This window comes from Neopsephotus bourkii, unplaced genomic scaffold (genome assembly GCF_033783945.1).
Source record: "Neopsephotus bourkii isolate Nb327-2 ecotype Australia unplaced genomic scaffold, CSIRO-AGI_Nbou_v1 NB_1707, whole genome shotgun sequence".
In the NCBI taxonomy this organism is placed as follows: domain Eukaryota; kingdom Metazoa; phylum Chordata; class Aves; order Psittaciformes; family Psittacidae; genus Neopsephotus; species Neopsephotus bourkii.
This window is the reverse complement of record NW_026902181.1, coordinates 8,450,338-8,465,934: the sequence shown is the minus strand read 5'-3', so window position 1 is coordinate 8,465,934 and position 15,597 is coordinate 8,450,338. Positions and strand designations below refer to the sequence as shown.

At 37.7% G+C, this 15,597-nt stretch overlaps 1 protein-coding gene across 11 annotated transcripts in view; it reads left to right on the top strand.

The window, feature by feature from the left end:
• The window catches only part of EML1 (EMAP like 1), a 133,688-nt gene that overhangs the window by 62,963 nt on the left and 55,128 nt on the right, over positions 1-15,597 (top strand). For all 11 annotated transcript variants that reach the window (XM_061376214.1, XM_061376213.1, XM_061376212.1 and 8 more), the window contains exon 2: positions 10,603-10,785. In XM_061376214.1, coding sequence (XP_061232198.1) covers positions 10,603-10,785 — 183 coding nt within the window. The remainder of the gene's footprint in view (positions 1-10,602; positions 10,786-15,597) is intronic.

The window sequence follows — 15,597 nt, the reverse complement described above, 5'->3', positions numbered from 1 at the left end:
TAAAATATTAATAAGGTACAGAGTTCTGAAGAAAAGTCAGATCACTGCTGGAAGTGAAACCATTAGCTGAGAACAGGTAACCAGAGTTTGCAAAAGTGATATATATCTACTTTTGACCTCAGTAACTCCTTGTGCAGGTGCAGGTGGGATATTTTATTCTTTTTGTGTTGTGTTGCTTAGTTTGCATCTACAGATTAAATTGAAAGTCAGATAACCCTTTAAGAAATGTAAGCAGAATGATGGGGGGTTATCTTACAAATAAAAGATATTGGTTAGAGGCGGAGATTTTCCAGTTCTTAATTCTCAAAGGATACACCTTTGAAATGAGACAAAACACAAACTATTTCAAATTGATAACTATGGTTTACTTGCTACTGATGTCATCTCAGCTTTAGTAAATCTTTAATTTCTTAAATGGAAAAAGTTGGGTTTTGTTTATGCATTTCTTAATTTTAATAGTGTTTTCAATAGTTTTTTACAAACTTATCCATATATGATTATAATTTCCATTAAAATGCAGATTTAATGAAATTGTAAGTAAAAACTTAATTGTCCAAGTAAATTTGAGTATCAGTTGCCATTCTAATATTGAATATGGGGATTAGAAAAGTGAAATGTATGATAACTTAAGCAGTTTTGTAAGTGTTTATATAGTGCTATCTCTATTGTAGCGTAAAGGCTGCATTTAATTGCAGATCAGCTAGTGCTGGGGAGGGACTTTGCATTAGGGACTGTAGTGATAGGACAAGGGGTAACGGGTTAAAACTTAAACAGGGGAAGTTTAGATTGGATATAAGGAGGGAATTCTTTCCTGTTAGGGTGGTGAGGCACTGGAATGGGTTGCCCAGGGAGGTTGTGAATGCTCCATCCCTGGCAGTGTTCAAGGCCAGGTTGGACAAAGCCCTGGGTGGCGTGGTTTAGTGTGAGGTGTCCCTGCCCATGGCAGGGGGGTTGGAACTTGATGATCTTAAGGTCTTTCCAACCCTAACTATTCTATGATTCTATGTCTTAGTGGTCTCTTGCTAGTGTGAATAAACTTTTCTCCAGGTAAATAAGTAGTACACACAAACAAGATAGAATAAAATTATCAGTAACTTTTAAAAGAGCTTTCAATCACTTTTCTTGCCTTCTAGATAGTCCTGACTGTGTCTCTTTGCTTTACTTGCACAATTGAAAAATCCAGTGGAGACATCTGTTTTTAAATTTCTTTTTAAAGGCAGTGAAGATACATTGATCTAAGTACTGGTAAAGTTTCTGATAAAAAGTTTTCTATGTACCCATGTATGGTGTTTATATGAATGTGGTTTAAAACTAATTTAGGAGAAGAAAATCTTGCATTTTAGTTCCTTCTTTTTGTCTAATGGTGCTAAACAAGAGCCTGAGGTCTTATCAGTGTAAATCATGGGATGAATTTGAATTCATGCTTTGCCAGCTTTTGTAGGATGGCGTGGATGCTGGGCCATAGCTATGATGTGGAGATGGGAGTTCTTGTAAATATTCTTCCATGTTCCACAATCTGTTTTCTTTTTGCTCTTAAGGGTGTGGCATAAGCACATCCTCAGCACATCCTGGAGAAGGTGGTAAAAAACCCAGCTCTTCTGCCCTGGGATATTTTGATTAATTACCCAACTGGTTCCTTTCTTTACAAGTTTGTATTTGGCTGTATCTTCAGCTTTTTCAACTCCAGGCAGATCCTGCATTGTTACTTTTCTTAAAGCTACTATCCTTGCATTAATATTATGCTACAGAAAGTTGTCTTTACTCTCCTGGCTTTTGTTCACAATGTTTTTTTGGTTTTTTTTTTTTTTTTTATGGTACAGACTAATCCCAGCATAATATGGAGGAATGATAATTTGTTAGAACATTTCCTATTGATTTCTGTGCTCAATGGCACCATCATGTTAATTCTGAACTGTAAAGAGTTTACATTGATACATCTCTTCTTGGGAAAATTCCTCTAATTTATTGATGTGTCAAAAAAAAAATATTTCCATCTTCCACTTAAGCACTATTGGGCGAGAGAATTTTTAACTGATTGATTTCCAAGTAGAATCTCATCTACCATCTGCCAGGGAAAGAACAGTAAGCTGCTGGTTATAGCTTCACTGCTACAGGCAGGTCAAGGGCACATGCTTATAATTTTGCTACAGTGATTGCTGACTAATTAGTCACAAGGAGCTTTCTTAGAATCTTCTCTTAAGATCATTTTCTTCTCTCCCATTTTGTTAATGAATACGGTGCACCCAGCTGTGAGGCTCTGAGTGATGATTGCTCTTATGGATTTATCCTTTGAAATTCTGCCTCTAGTTTTAGGAAATTATATTCCTCATATTTAGTTTCTAGTGGTAGAACTGTAAAAGGACAAGTTATTCCTCAGCAAATGTTTGGAAATACAGTAATAAGATTTTATGAATGCTGGGCTATAACAGCTAGCTGTATTAGAGGAGGGAAAATACTGTTCACAGAAACAACCATCTGTAGTCCATACATAGTAGATTAAGAAATATTTTTTATTACATTTTTTATTATTATTAAATGGTTTAGAAGTCGTCTGTTATCACAAGATGATGCTTTACATTGGTGTTAGTGTGGTCACCTAGCTCTTGGGTTCCCAGTGCAGTCCAGAGTATGGCATTAGGCAGATGTGTGGGATAGAGTTGTCGTCTTCCTTTTTTCCTCCTACACATACGTATCTTGTCAGGAAATGGAAAAACTAATCTGGTCTGTTCAGATTACTTACTCAAAGATGTACCTGATTGTACTGAACTAGGGCACGTCCTTGCAGTGTTAATCACTCTTATCTTAGGTACATGTATTAGAATAGGGATTGAGCTGAAAAGTTGTCCCACCTGTTCAGAGGCTGCAGGCATGTATACATATATAAGTTTACACATAGGCATGCCATTGTTCCAATAGGTATCAGGTTTAAAGATTAGATGTGATTTTTGGTTCCTCACAGTCAAAGGTTTCCAGCTAAAAAAGCGAGTATGATGCTTGCGCTTTTATCCTATTATATGTACTTCTACGAGAAAACACAATTAGAGTATTTGACATAATAAAGGACATTCCTTTAGTGTTCAGCTGGCAACCAGTTTTGATTTCCAAACCTTCAGGTAAGGCAACATGGTTTTATAGTTTTATCCTTAGATAAAAATTCCCATTTCTTCTCTAACCACACAAAATAACAAGATTAAATAGGATAACATTATTTTGGGCTTCAAATCCACTTGTTTCTCACAGCGGAAAGCTCTAATCTCGTCGAATCAGGGTCTAGCAGACCGGTCCAGTATGTACCAGACTTTATGATAAGCTGTTGCCCATATGTGTTGTCATTGTCCCCAAGAGACAAGCCTGGAAAGCTGCTGCTGTGTTTTCAGGTACGGTACAATGTTTTGCATTAGAAAAGTGGATGGAGAAGAGATATTTAGTCTGTGAAATACTGTCGACACTAATCTTTTAAACAAAGGAGCTTGGCTTGGCGTTGTCAAAGGAAACTAAACCTGCTGTTTTATTTTTCCATTGTTCTATTGCACATAGAGTCTTTTGGTCTGCAGATGACTGCTGACCTTACGCCACAGAAATTGCTACAAGAATACTTGGTACTTTCCAGATCTTCCATCTAAGCCTGGCGATGGGTGTCATGGCTGCATTTCCCTGTTTATGTGCCACAGTAAATTGCTCGTGTCCATTTTAAAATGCAGATGGGTGTCTCTCTTCCTAATTCTCTTTTTCTCTCTGTTGCTGTCAGTTCAGACTGTATCTATCAAATAGGTCGTCTGTCTGACTTCTGTGCCCTGTACTCAAAAATGAATTAAATGAACCGAAAAGGGAGGACAGGATTTTAAAGACACAGGAGATGCCTGCCACAGAGTGATGTTTTTCTGCTCTGTTAGAGTTTCAAGCTGAACAGATGGCATTGAGAGAGGTGAAGCAGAGAGGTCATTTGAAAGTTAGTGGTAGTGTAACTCCTAGGGAGCTTAAAGAAAATAGTTTAAGTAACTCAATTACTTGCATGACATCTCAGTAATGATGTGAGCAGGAGAAGGGGAAGTTGCCAAATGTGTGCCAAGTGACATGTGTCACATCTGACAGTTTTGCAGAAGTAGTGAAGCCCCAAAAATATGGGCATTTACTAGTGGGAAAGTGTTTCTGGAAGTGCAGCATCTTCTATGTTCTTACCTACTTTCTAGTATGTAGGGTCAAATCCAGTCTATAGTTCTCCCTATCTAAATTCAGCTGTGGGATTTTGCTTTTTTGTGTGCTTATTTTTTAATAACTGCTATACTCAACTTTCCTTTGGTGTCATGGGTTTTCTTTTCTGCACAGCTACTGTGTTCTGCTGTACTGTTGGCTGAATGCTGGGGGTGGAGAATTCCTTTCTGCCCATGTTTCAATAGACACTAGTAGTGGTCATGAAGTTCATAGAGATTTCCAAGGAATGTAAATAGAGATTTCCAAGGAATGTAAATACTTGCACCAATTAATTTCAGGTGAAATGCAAAGCATGATGCACTTACCGGTATCTCGATGATGGAAAGTATTCACAGAATCCCAAGGGTTGGAAGGGACCTCAAGAGATTATCTAGTCCAACCCCCCTGCAAGAGCAGGGTAACCTAGAGTACATCACACAGGAACTTGTCCAGGCGGGCCTTGAATATCTCCAATGTGGGAGACTCCACAACCCCCCTGGGCAACCTGTTCCAGTGCTCTGTCACTCTCACAGTAAAGAAGTTCTTCCTGATGTTAACGTGGAACCTTCTATGCTCCAGTTTACACCCATTGCCCCTTGTTCTATCACTGGATATCACTGAAAAAAGCCTAGCTCCATCATCCTGACACCCACCCGTTACATATTTGTAAACACTGATGAGGTCACCCCTCAGTCTCCTCTTCTCCAAGCTGAAGAGACCCAGCTCCTTCAGCCTCTCCTCATAAGGGAGGTGTTCCACTCCCTTATGAGTGGAACATATATCATATATATCATCTTTGTGGCTCTGCGCTGGACTCTTTCAAGCAGTTCCCTGTCCTTCTTGAACTGAGGGGCCCAGAATTGGACGCAATATTCCAGATGCGGCCTAACCAAGGCAGAATAGAGGGGGAGGAGAACCTCTCTTGACCTACTAACCACACCCTTTTTAATGCACCCCAGGATGCCATTTGCCTTCTTGGCCACAAGGGCACATTGCTGGCTCATGGTCATCCTCCTGTCCACCAGGACCCCCAGGTCCCTTTCCCCTTCACTACTTTCCAGCAGGTCAACCCCCAAACCTGTACTGGTACATGGGGTTGTTCTTCCCCACATGCAAGACTCTACACTTGCCCTTGTTGAATTTCATCAAATTTCTCCCCGCCCAACTCTCCAGCCTGTCCAGGTCTCGCTGAATGGCAGCACAGCCTTCTGGGGTGTTAACCATTCCTCCCAGTTTAGTGTCATCAGCGAACTTGTTTGAGCTCAATTCAAGTGTGTTGGCACACTCTATGCTAGAAGAAGTGCATCTGTATGTAGGTGGTGCTGCCTTTTCACTGCCATCCTTTGCCATGTTTTCTATCGTGTGGTTTATCTTTAGTTTTTGTTGGAGACCACTGCTGGAATTTGCTTCCCCAGAAAGCTCTGGTTTTCTGCACAGTGTCTTCAGGGACAACTCTGATGAAGACTGATGAAGACACTAATTTTAAAGTGTATTATAATAGTGTCTAGCAACAAGACCCCCCATTGTGCTAGGTACTTTACAAACATATGATGCATTACATGATGATTACATCCTGAAAAGTTTTGGAAGTACATCCTTTGCAACTTGATCCTGTTAACTGGTGCTCCAAAGAGACCATGTACATTGAATAAAGTCAAATTTGTTTGCCAGTCTTTTGAAAATCAATACCTAATGTTTCCACTGCTTCATCAGCTGCCAGGGTCTGAGCTGGATGATTTAGCTTCAAAATTAATATCTGAATAAGCAAAGGTGGAATATGTTAAATGAAGTAGTTCTTCTGGAGGAAAAATGCCAAGCTTGTTTTAATGAATTCCTACACCATTAATGTACTGTTCAGGTTTTCCTGCAGGTAAAATCTATAGAAAATGGTCTGCATTTTCACGTACTTTCTTCTAACTAATAGTGTATGTATGTCATTTTGCTTTAGTCTACATATAATGAATTAATATTGAAATAGTTCTTGTAAGCAGCATACACATCCTGTTGTTGGCCTTGCTTCAGATGTTTCTTCACATTTGGCTAAATTCAAGTAATAAATTGCTGAAAAACTGAAAGACACTCTGGAAGCAGATTAATCATCTGACTCAGTATTGTCTTATACTTTGCCTCAAGAAATCTTTCCAATCTATGAGATCATAGATTAGCTGGTTGGAAAATTTAAAGAGAGGCATGAAGAACATTCCCTTTTTTTGCAGCCTTCTCTTTGAAACCTGTAAAATCTCAGCAAAGCATAAATGACAAATGACTCTTCTTCCCAAACTTTACCACAAATAAGTATTACGATGCAAAATCAGACATCTGAATTGATACCTCCTCATTTCATCTAATTTTGGAAGTTGTAGGTGGCATTTATCTCATGAGATTTATGCGTACGTGTTTGAGACAGTGATTTAGACTTGTATTATAATCCATAAAAAGAAATGAACACTTGTAGAAAGCAATTCACTACAGATTTCTGAAAACAGATTGCATAAATTTCACTTCAAAAGTCCTTTTTCTTTCTATAAATGAAAGAAAAGCAGTGATTAAGTCTGACATGCTATCAATGCTACTCACAGGTAGGTGATACGGTGTCTGTGCTTTCTGTCCATGGGCAAAGTGGTAGTAGTGACTGATAAGTAGATCTGACTCTTGAAGGCAAATTATTTGGATTTGTAGTCTTCTTCATATGTCCCTCAGGATGGTGAACATCTGTGGATTTTGACAGCTAGACTGTAAGGAGGTCACCAAATGTATTGACACTGATAAAGAGGACTTAATGTTACTGAATTTAGTGTTGCAAAAAGTAACAAGTATTGACATAATGGTATTCTTATATTGTAAAATTGCAGAAAGGTTTGTGTATTATTATTGCAAATTTATTTCTCCATGGATTTCTTTTAAAAGCATGTTTTTTATATTCTTGGATTCATCTGGAGTGTTTTGGGAATCATTAGTGCAAAGTGCTTTTCTCTCAGTTCTTGTAACCGTACAGCCAAAGAGCACGTGTAACCCAGCTGCTGTGTGAATGTGTATGCGTACCCTGTGAGGGGAAAATTCAGCCCAGGCTGGACCCTCCCAGGGCACAACAGTCAGTGGTCTCTTGTCACCCCAGAGCCACCTTCTTCCAAACCCTTGTGCTCCCCTCTCAGCTCATTCTGTGTGATGTCCTTGAGGCTATGCTTTATCAATGAGAAAATGTGGTACTAGGTGCTGTAAGAGATACAGTTGCTTTAAATTTAATATTCGCTTGGGAACAATAATAAGATTGCGGCTTTACTCAGGCTTTAAATTGCATTACAAATGTGTGCTCTAAATTTCCTTGCATATGTTCTTTGCTGTGAGAATGAGTGTTCTTTGCTGCTGTGTACTGCAGAGGCAGATCACAAGTTAAGCTAACAATATAGGTTTTGCTCTTGTGGGCAGAGTAGATGACATTTGTTTCGACTTTTTTGTTGTTGTTGTTTGGTTAGTTTATCTCTTTTTTTTTTTTTCTGATACCATACCTCTTTGCTTATTTGGCTGTGTTGAAGTTGCAACTTTGTTGCTCAACATACTTGGATGGAATGATCTCAACAAGCAAGAACATTCCATCCTCTTACTTGCATAACAAACAGGTTATGCTTATTTTATAATTGCTTCAGTAAGCATAGTTATGTTATGTACTGTGTCTCTTTTCTAGCTAATTTGTTTATGCAAAAGGCAGGCAGAAATGTGGACTGGACTCTAAGAAATCTTAAGTTGCAATCTTAGTGACAGTTGTTACAAATATTATTCTTCATCTTTGGAAGGGAACTGCCTTCAGTGAGGTAACCACCATAAAAAAGCAAGTTGTATGTTGCAGCAAGGGTGAGGGTTATGTGGTTACGTTCCCAAGGACTGGGAAGAATAGTAGTGTCCAGAGCAAGGGTTTGCTGGTGCCTGTTGGTCAGTGAGGATATGAGGGGAAGAGTCAGTGGCTGCTGAGGGAAGGGGGAAGAAGAAAAAGAGACGTATCTCTTAGTAGTTATTAGTGGAAGTGATGTCTACAGGGCTGTAAATGAACCAGTGACACTGGTTTACTACTTGGAGATTTATGTTTGAGTAAAAGTACTGTTTCTACCCTCTTAAAATTAGTGAAATTGATACTTTTATGAGAATGTTTTCTTTTCTAACAAGGGCTAACTTGTTTTAACACTAGCTGATTTCTCTCTGATTTACTTCTCTGCCCTAAATTTGGGAATTTGCTATTTCTTGTTTACTGAATTCAGAAGAAAACTATGCCCTATTGTACTGGATTTGGCAGAATGGCTGAAGTTTGAATTTAGCTTGTATTGATTAGATCAAGCTTTTGATTTGGTTGCCTATTGTCCACTATGCTAATCCATGTTATTTCCAGCTGAGTTAAAGTGTAAAGTCATTAGAGCAGCGTGGGCTTTTTGTTTGTACAAGGAGAGGTTAAGTTCTGCAGTCAGCTCATACTGCTGCCAGAATGGCTGCTGATCTGAGTTTGGGGATTAGTTACCTGTAACAGCTGCAGGACAGAGCACTGTGCTGAGCAGAAGTCTGATTAGGCCAAAGTCTGGAAAGCTTTGTCATGGGGAAAGTTTCTCAGCATTTTTTCAGGAACTTGAATTCTGATTTAGTTTGTTCAGAACCAGATACTTACATTACCACTGTGTTGAGTTCAATAATATCCTAATGTTGATATTTTAAATATGCTCTGAAAATCCTGTAACAATTAACAAGCAATCTAAACTGTATTAGCCTATAGCTATTTATGGACCCTCAGTATGTTTATAGTCTTTGTTTCTGAGTTCTTTCTAATTCAGCTTTGGTAACCACAGATGGCTCTTGGGGGTCCAAGGGGTAGGGAAGCCAAAATGCAGTTTATGAACAGATTTTAAAAACAGTTTATATGAGTTTAATAAATATTTTTCTTTTAATTTTAAAAGCAGTTTTTCCCCAGACCCTTCAGATTAGAAGCTTGTATGTATTAAGATTTCTGGACATGCTTATTAAGTTCATTTAAGTGCACTTAGAAGCTGTTGCTTTCCTGTTTGAAACAACACTTTGGTTTAAAATTTAATATTAGTTATTATCCACGAGCCATTTAACTTTCATTTTATGCCCTTGCTCAAAAGAAGTGGAAAACTGGTTTGGAATGGAGGAAAATACACAAGAAATGAAAACAAATACCAGCTAAATACCAGCTTCTTCACAAAGGGAGATCATCTTTACCAGAAGAAATATGTGCTGTGGACTTGTACTGGAAACAAGGGAGATGTCAATTATGATTGTAGATAGTAGCATAAATATCCATGTTTTCTAAACTAGAACTTACTAAGTCTTCAAATGAAAGCTATATTCCACTCATCACTTGACTAACATCACTTCAAATTATCCAGTAATTTAATACCCAATTTTTCTTTTTTTTTTTTTCAGGTTTCAAATCCCCCTAGTTAAATAAAATCCTGCAGTTTGCTTTAAAAATTACACATTTATTTTTTTTCCTTAATAGATACCGACTTCAACATCTTTGGTCTTGCTTTTGTCTTCCTTTCTTCTTTTTCCTAACTTAATATTGTAAGAAATTACAGTGTTTCTACATGATAGGAACTGCAGTGGAATAAAAGTGCTCATTTAGGAAAAATATTCTTATTAGTAGTTTTGGGTGGAAAGAATGTGTAGTTCTCATCAGGGAGCTGCAGGCTTTAAGCTTCTGTGGTTTATTTCCAAATAATGGGTGAATTGTATGCAAAGTAATGACCCTTTTATGATTTGCAGAGCTAAGTGTACAATTACAGAGTAATTCTGAATTTATTTAAAGTTTCTATTTCAGTCAGAGGGAATGTTCTCATAACGCTGCTGGTATAAATAAGGAATTAGCAGATGGGGTTAATATCTGTTCTCCAGTCTATGGACAGTAACTTCAAAAAATGTAAGCCTGTAGGTTGCTTATCTATGTCTAACATACACATTCTATCACATATGTAAGAAAGAAAAATCTGGAAGGGTGTGTAGCGCATCAGAAAGTAGAGCTATCTACCTGAATGCTTGCCAGTGCCAGAACTGTTTTGAGCAGGATGGTGAAGGGTGATGGTTGATCACTCCTGTTCAGACATGTAGATAATTGATAGTGGGGCCCAATTAACAATAAGTAGCCCTGAAGCCAACTTCATCATCACATCTTACGTAAGCACTCAACCTGTTTCATTTATTTATTTATTTACCTGATTATTTATATATTTGTTTCCCTGATTATTTATGTATTTATTTCCATCTCTTCCTTTTGGACACTTAAAAATTTTATTTCTCAAGAAATCATCAGGTCTGAGGAGAACCTTGTTTTTACCTGCAGCCAGTTATATAAAGTATTCCTTGATGGTTATACACTGTAGATAATTCATATTTGTCTGCTTTTTTACTTAGATGACAGTGCCTCTGCTGCAAGCAGCATGGAGGTAACAGATCGCATTGCCTCTCTGGAACAACGTGTCCAGATGCAGGAAGATGACATCCAGCTGCTCAAATCTGCCCTTGCTGATGTGGTTCGACGCTTGAATATTACAGAGGAGCAGCAGGCCATGCAGAACAAGAAAGGACCTACCAAAGGTTTGTATTTCAGATATATGTAGAATAGGTAGTGCAATTCAATGAGTGTTTTATATGTATTAAAAGAAGTTATTCTTTAGATCTTTAAATACTCAGAATCAACAGATCAAACTCAAAAGACATTTGAAATTTTACCTGTTAAAAAGAGCGCATAAAAATCCAAGTGGTTAAATCTGTGAGCCTTCTACAGTTCCCATGAACAAGCAAAGCATTTGTGTATTCTTAGTGCTTCATCCACTATCTACATTTAACCATGGCTACCACTTCCTGACTTCTGATCAAGATTAGTTTATGAACTCTTCAGAGAATGCATCATCTTCTGTGGGTGAAACACCTAATAGTTTTGTTTTGTTTTGAAATCCAAACCCATAAATTTAAGTCAAATGTAATTTCAATGTAATTAAGAATATCTTAAGTGTCTTGTGGCAGGCATAGCCAAAGACAAAGCTGTAAGCTAGCACAGAGAGGACATAACCAAGGAGATGATGCAACACCAGCTGCTCAGCTATGAAGGAAAGGTAGAGCTGTGGCTGGTGCCTGACTGTTCCAGAGCAGCAGATTTAGGGCCAGCAAGGTGGCAGGTGTGACAGACATTGCCCTTTGAAATATAGTGTGTTGTGCTGCACCATGATCTGTCTTTGTTCCTGCTTGGCAAGAATGAGTTTGTCTGTACACGAATCAGAAAAGCTGGAATCGAACATCCAGCACTTTGCAGTAGTAAAGTTTTACTAGAACCCAACCAGTGTGATTTATTGTAATCTTTGTGGCTACAAAAGCCTGGGAGACTCTATCTCCAGTTTAACAGAATGCATGAGGTATTTTTGGGTAGTCTTAGGACTCAGAGTGGTAGCAGCCTAGATGTAGAAAGTTTGGCTGACTTAATAGACTCTCTGTTGTGTAAATTAAGAAATTGTTTCTTTTGGGATCCTGATATGTATTAATATAAATTTAAAACTAAATTCACATTGGAAATATAATATGTAATTAAGGATTCATAATTTTCTCAGTTGGAAATTAGTACTTCCTTTCAACTTGCTTATTTATTTGTGACTGCAACAGATATTTACTTTTAGGCATTGATTTAACAGAATAGGTAAGGAACTCCTTAATTCATTTGCTGAACTGAGAGGTGTTTGTTATCATGCTTTGTGCCTGGGGATGAGGAAAGGAGAAAGGGACAGAATTACAGAGGCAAATTAGTTGATTGTACATTGTGCTTAGCTGTCGGACAGAACACCCAGTAAATGTCTCTGGTCTTGTTTTCTTGTTGTTTTTGCTTTCTGCTGTATTCTCCTCATTTTGTCTTTGATTAAAAAAAAAAATAATCAGATAAGTTAAATGTTACTAAAGATGGTCTCTGCTACAATAAAATGTTCCACCATATCTGGTTGTACAAGGGATTCAGAGGCTTTATGTTGCCTGTAAAATAGATATTAAGTGGTGCGTGGAGGAAATAAAGTCTAGTAATTACTACTGAGTTGTAACTGAATCTGTTCTTCTTGCCTGCTGGCTTTACTTAGCAAAACACAGACCAGATTTTCATGGATCCTCTGAGCAGAGTTGAACTCTAAATCAGGAGATGCTTTCTTGGTTGTGACAGATCGTTAAAGCCCTAGTTCAATGTACATTGAAGAAAAGCTGCTGTAAGCCTATCCCTCTGCCTTTTATGGCTCTTTGAGGGGGGTGGAGGGGTGGGGGGTGTGGGTGGGTTTTTTGTTCGTTTGTTTTGTTTTAAATGTGTATGTGGCATGGATACTTCCTAATGAATGTGTGAAACCACAGTGTAAGAAGTTTTATTGTGATAATGCAAGTGGAAGAATACAAATGCCAGTTGCTCTTCCATTACAAATTACTGAAATGAGTCCTGATAATTGCCAACTAAATCCACTTAATTTCTGGAAATAATTGCTACTGTAACAACTTATGAAAAGAGCTTTAATTTTACTATATATCAGTTGTATCATTAGTGTATGGTCAGCTGTATTAAACGTACTCTGTAACATGAAGCAGAATCTGAAGTATTCTGATCATTTGTTTCTCCCAGCTGCTATTTAAAATATGATGGCCTATTTTTCCTGTCATAGGCACAGCTAGTTTATAACAAATAGCATGCAATTACTTAGCATAAGGTGAAGCTGAATTTCAGTATTTTAACTTGGAAAGCATTAGCATTATGGAAGCTCCTGGTGGAGAGAGACTGTTAAGAGAGGAGCTTGCATAGACATGGGTGAAACTGGAGTTGTGGCCTCTTGTGTTTCACCACTTGAGTTCCATGGACGCAGCCTGTCATTAAATGACTAATTTCACATTTAGAATTGTAAAAAATGGAAGTTGATTTCACAGTGTGTCACAAAAATCTTTTCTATATAAAACGGGTTTGAAGCATATTGTATGTTGCTTCTTTCATCTGATCTATAGATGGAGTAGATCAGGGTTAAAAATGTATGTGTGTCAAGGGAGGTTTGGAAAAACAGCATCCCCAATGTACTGTTTAAAGTGTGGATTGAGAAGCTTCATGGGACAGAACATTAAATTTCTGAGTACTTCAGATTTTAAAATTGATTTCAGTATTTCAAGTGTCAGCCTCTTAAACCAATAATAGAAAAAAGCTTGAGCTTGTTTTCAGTCTTTGTGTGTGTTCTTGTTCTAGACTTGAGCTAGGCAGCTTAAAAGCAGTGTACATAGTGGAAAGCAGGCTGCTTATCTTGTCCATTTGTGGAGCTCCCTCACTAATGGTGATTTGGGGTTTTGTTTGTTTTGTTTTGTGTTTTTTTCCCTCCCCTGTTCCTTATTTAATTCAGCTACTTGGTGGAGTTCAGTATGGCTTCCTGCCTTTGTTTTACTTGTGTTTGTTGTTCTTTCCTTTTGCAATTATTAGTTTGTTTGTAAACTTAACAGCCCTATTAATCCATAGATCAGAGTATGATTAAAAAAGCTGCTGCTGAGGCTGATAAACATGTCAGTCCTACTACCACAGGTAAGACCTTGAAGCAACAGAACTTCCAAAATACATATTACTGACAAAGTAATAATACTGATTAGTGCCACTTACTGACTTCTAACATCAATGACATGTTTGGGGTTTGACTGTTATGTCAGTTACCACTGGTGTGAGCTAGCTGTTGTAAATAAAACTAAGCAGCTCCAGAGTAAAGAGTGGATTAATTGAATAACATACAGTTTTTCTGTGTGCTGTGTGAGAGATTCATGGTGTTGTTTTCTACACTATCTAACCATAGGGCTAGATCTTTAAATCTCTAGTTCCAGAAGTGTGCGTTCTGGGTTGGTGCTGGATTTGAACCAAAACCTCTGTTAAAGGTTGCAGGTGTTATTCCTGGCTGCTGCTAGTTTCAGTTTCCTAAGGTTAGGAGAGTAAACAGATTCCAGCTAGTTCATTCCAGCTTACTTTTTAATAGTCATTTTTTTTATAGAACTACAAAGAAGGAAAACAGTTTAATTACTTGTTGATTTAACTTTAATTGTTGTTCTAATTTATGATCTCAAAGCCTTGTTAAAGTTTTCTGTGCTACAGAGGTCTAGTCAGGAAACAAATCCACAACCGGTCAACTGTAGCTATCTGTGAATCTGTAGTATGCAACAGAATCAGTTTTGTACATACAGATTAATTAGGGCTTTGCAGCGATCAGTCAGGAAACAAGCACTAGAGTGTCCATCACTAAACTACAGAAATAATTTAATTTGGAAGAATGAATGCTGTAGCAGTAAATAGGATCATGATATCTGAATCCCTTAATTAAAACCAAAAAGTAAAAATAGACATGAGAAGCTAAAGTACAGTAGATTTTAGGTGTTTTATATAAGCTCTGAAGATAGCGTTAGCCTGTTAAAATAGATCATGGAAGCCAGGGCTCAAGGGCACCATGAATTCAAGTCTTGTTTAGCCTTTCTGTGAAGCTTTCAGTAAAATCAGGGAGCCCTTGCTCTTCCCATCCTTGGGAAGATCAGTACTGTCTCGCTCTATTGATACCTGTGCTTATAGGCTCTCGGATCCTCAGTGAACCTGGAGAAAAATTTCTTTGTTGTTTTTATCTTGTTTTCCTGTTATCCTTCAGTCTTCTAAGCCAAGTAAACCTTGTTCCTGCAATATTTCCTTATCAGTTGTTTTCTAAATTTCTTTACTCTGAACAAGTAAATCATGAATATGTAACAAGTGTATATTCTAACAAAGTTTCAAGACAGAGTTTGTCTTGAAAGTTGCATTGCCTGTATTTACTGACCTAATCTTCTCAAGGCACAGGCTTTCACATCTATTTTCTTTAGTTCAATATCTGAAAACTTAAGGTGAACAATGAATGCTTGCCATCGGTGCTACAATTAAGAGTTATATTATAACTTAGGATTGTATACATCTTTAATGTTTCAGTTTAGTTTTTTATATTATTTATCCTCAGCAATCTGTTTTTGAAGGGTATTTGTAGGCATTCTCTCTGCAATCCTCTCCAACTTCAGTGAAATTTTATGTTCCTTAAGTGACTTGTGACTGCTGCCTTCTCTCAGGTGTTGTTTCACTGAAACCAGAGACTTTTGGGATCTTTAGAAAGCAAAGTTCTTTCAAATTTCAAGTGATTCCAACCTTCTTCCCTGCTGCAGAGAGAGCACTAGTCACGTTTGTGTCTGTTTTCAGACTATGGTCCACTGCAGTTTTCATGTTTATACTCATTGCTTGCAGGTTTAACCACTGTTTGTTTTGTAACTAATTTCTAATGTACTTGAATGGGACTTTTCTGTTATTCTAATATTAATTATAGGTATGACATGTATATGCTTTTTTAACCCAGTGTTTGATCAGAA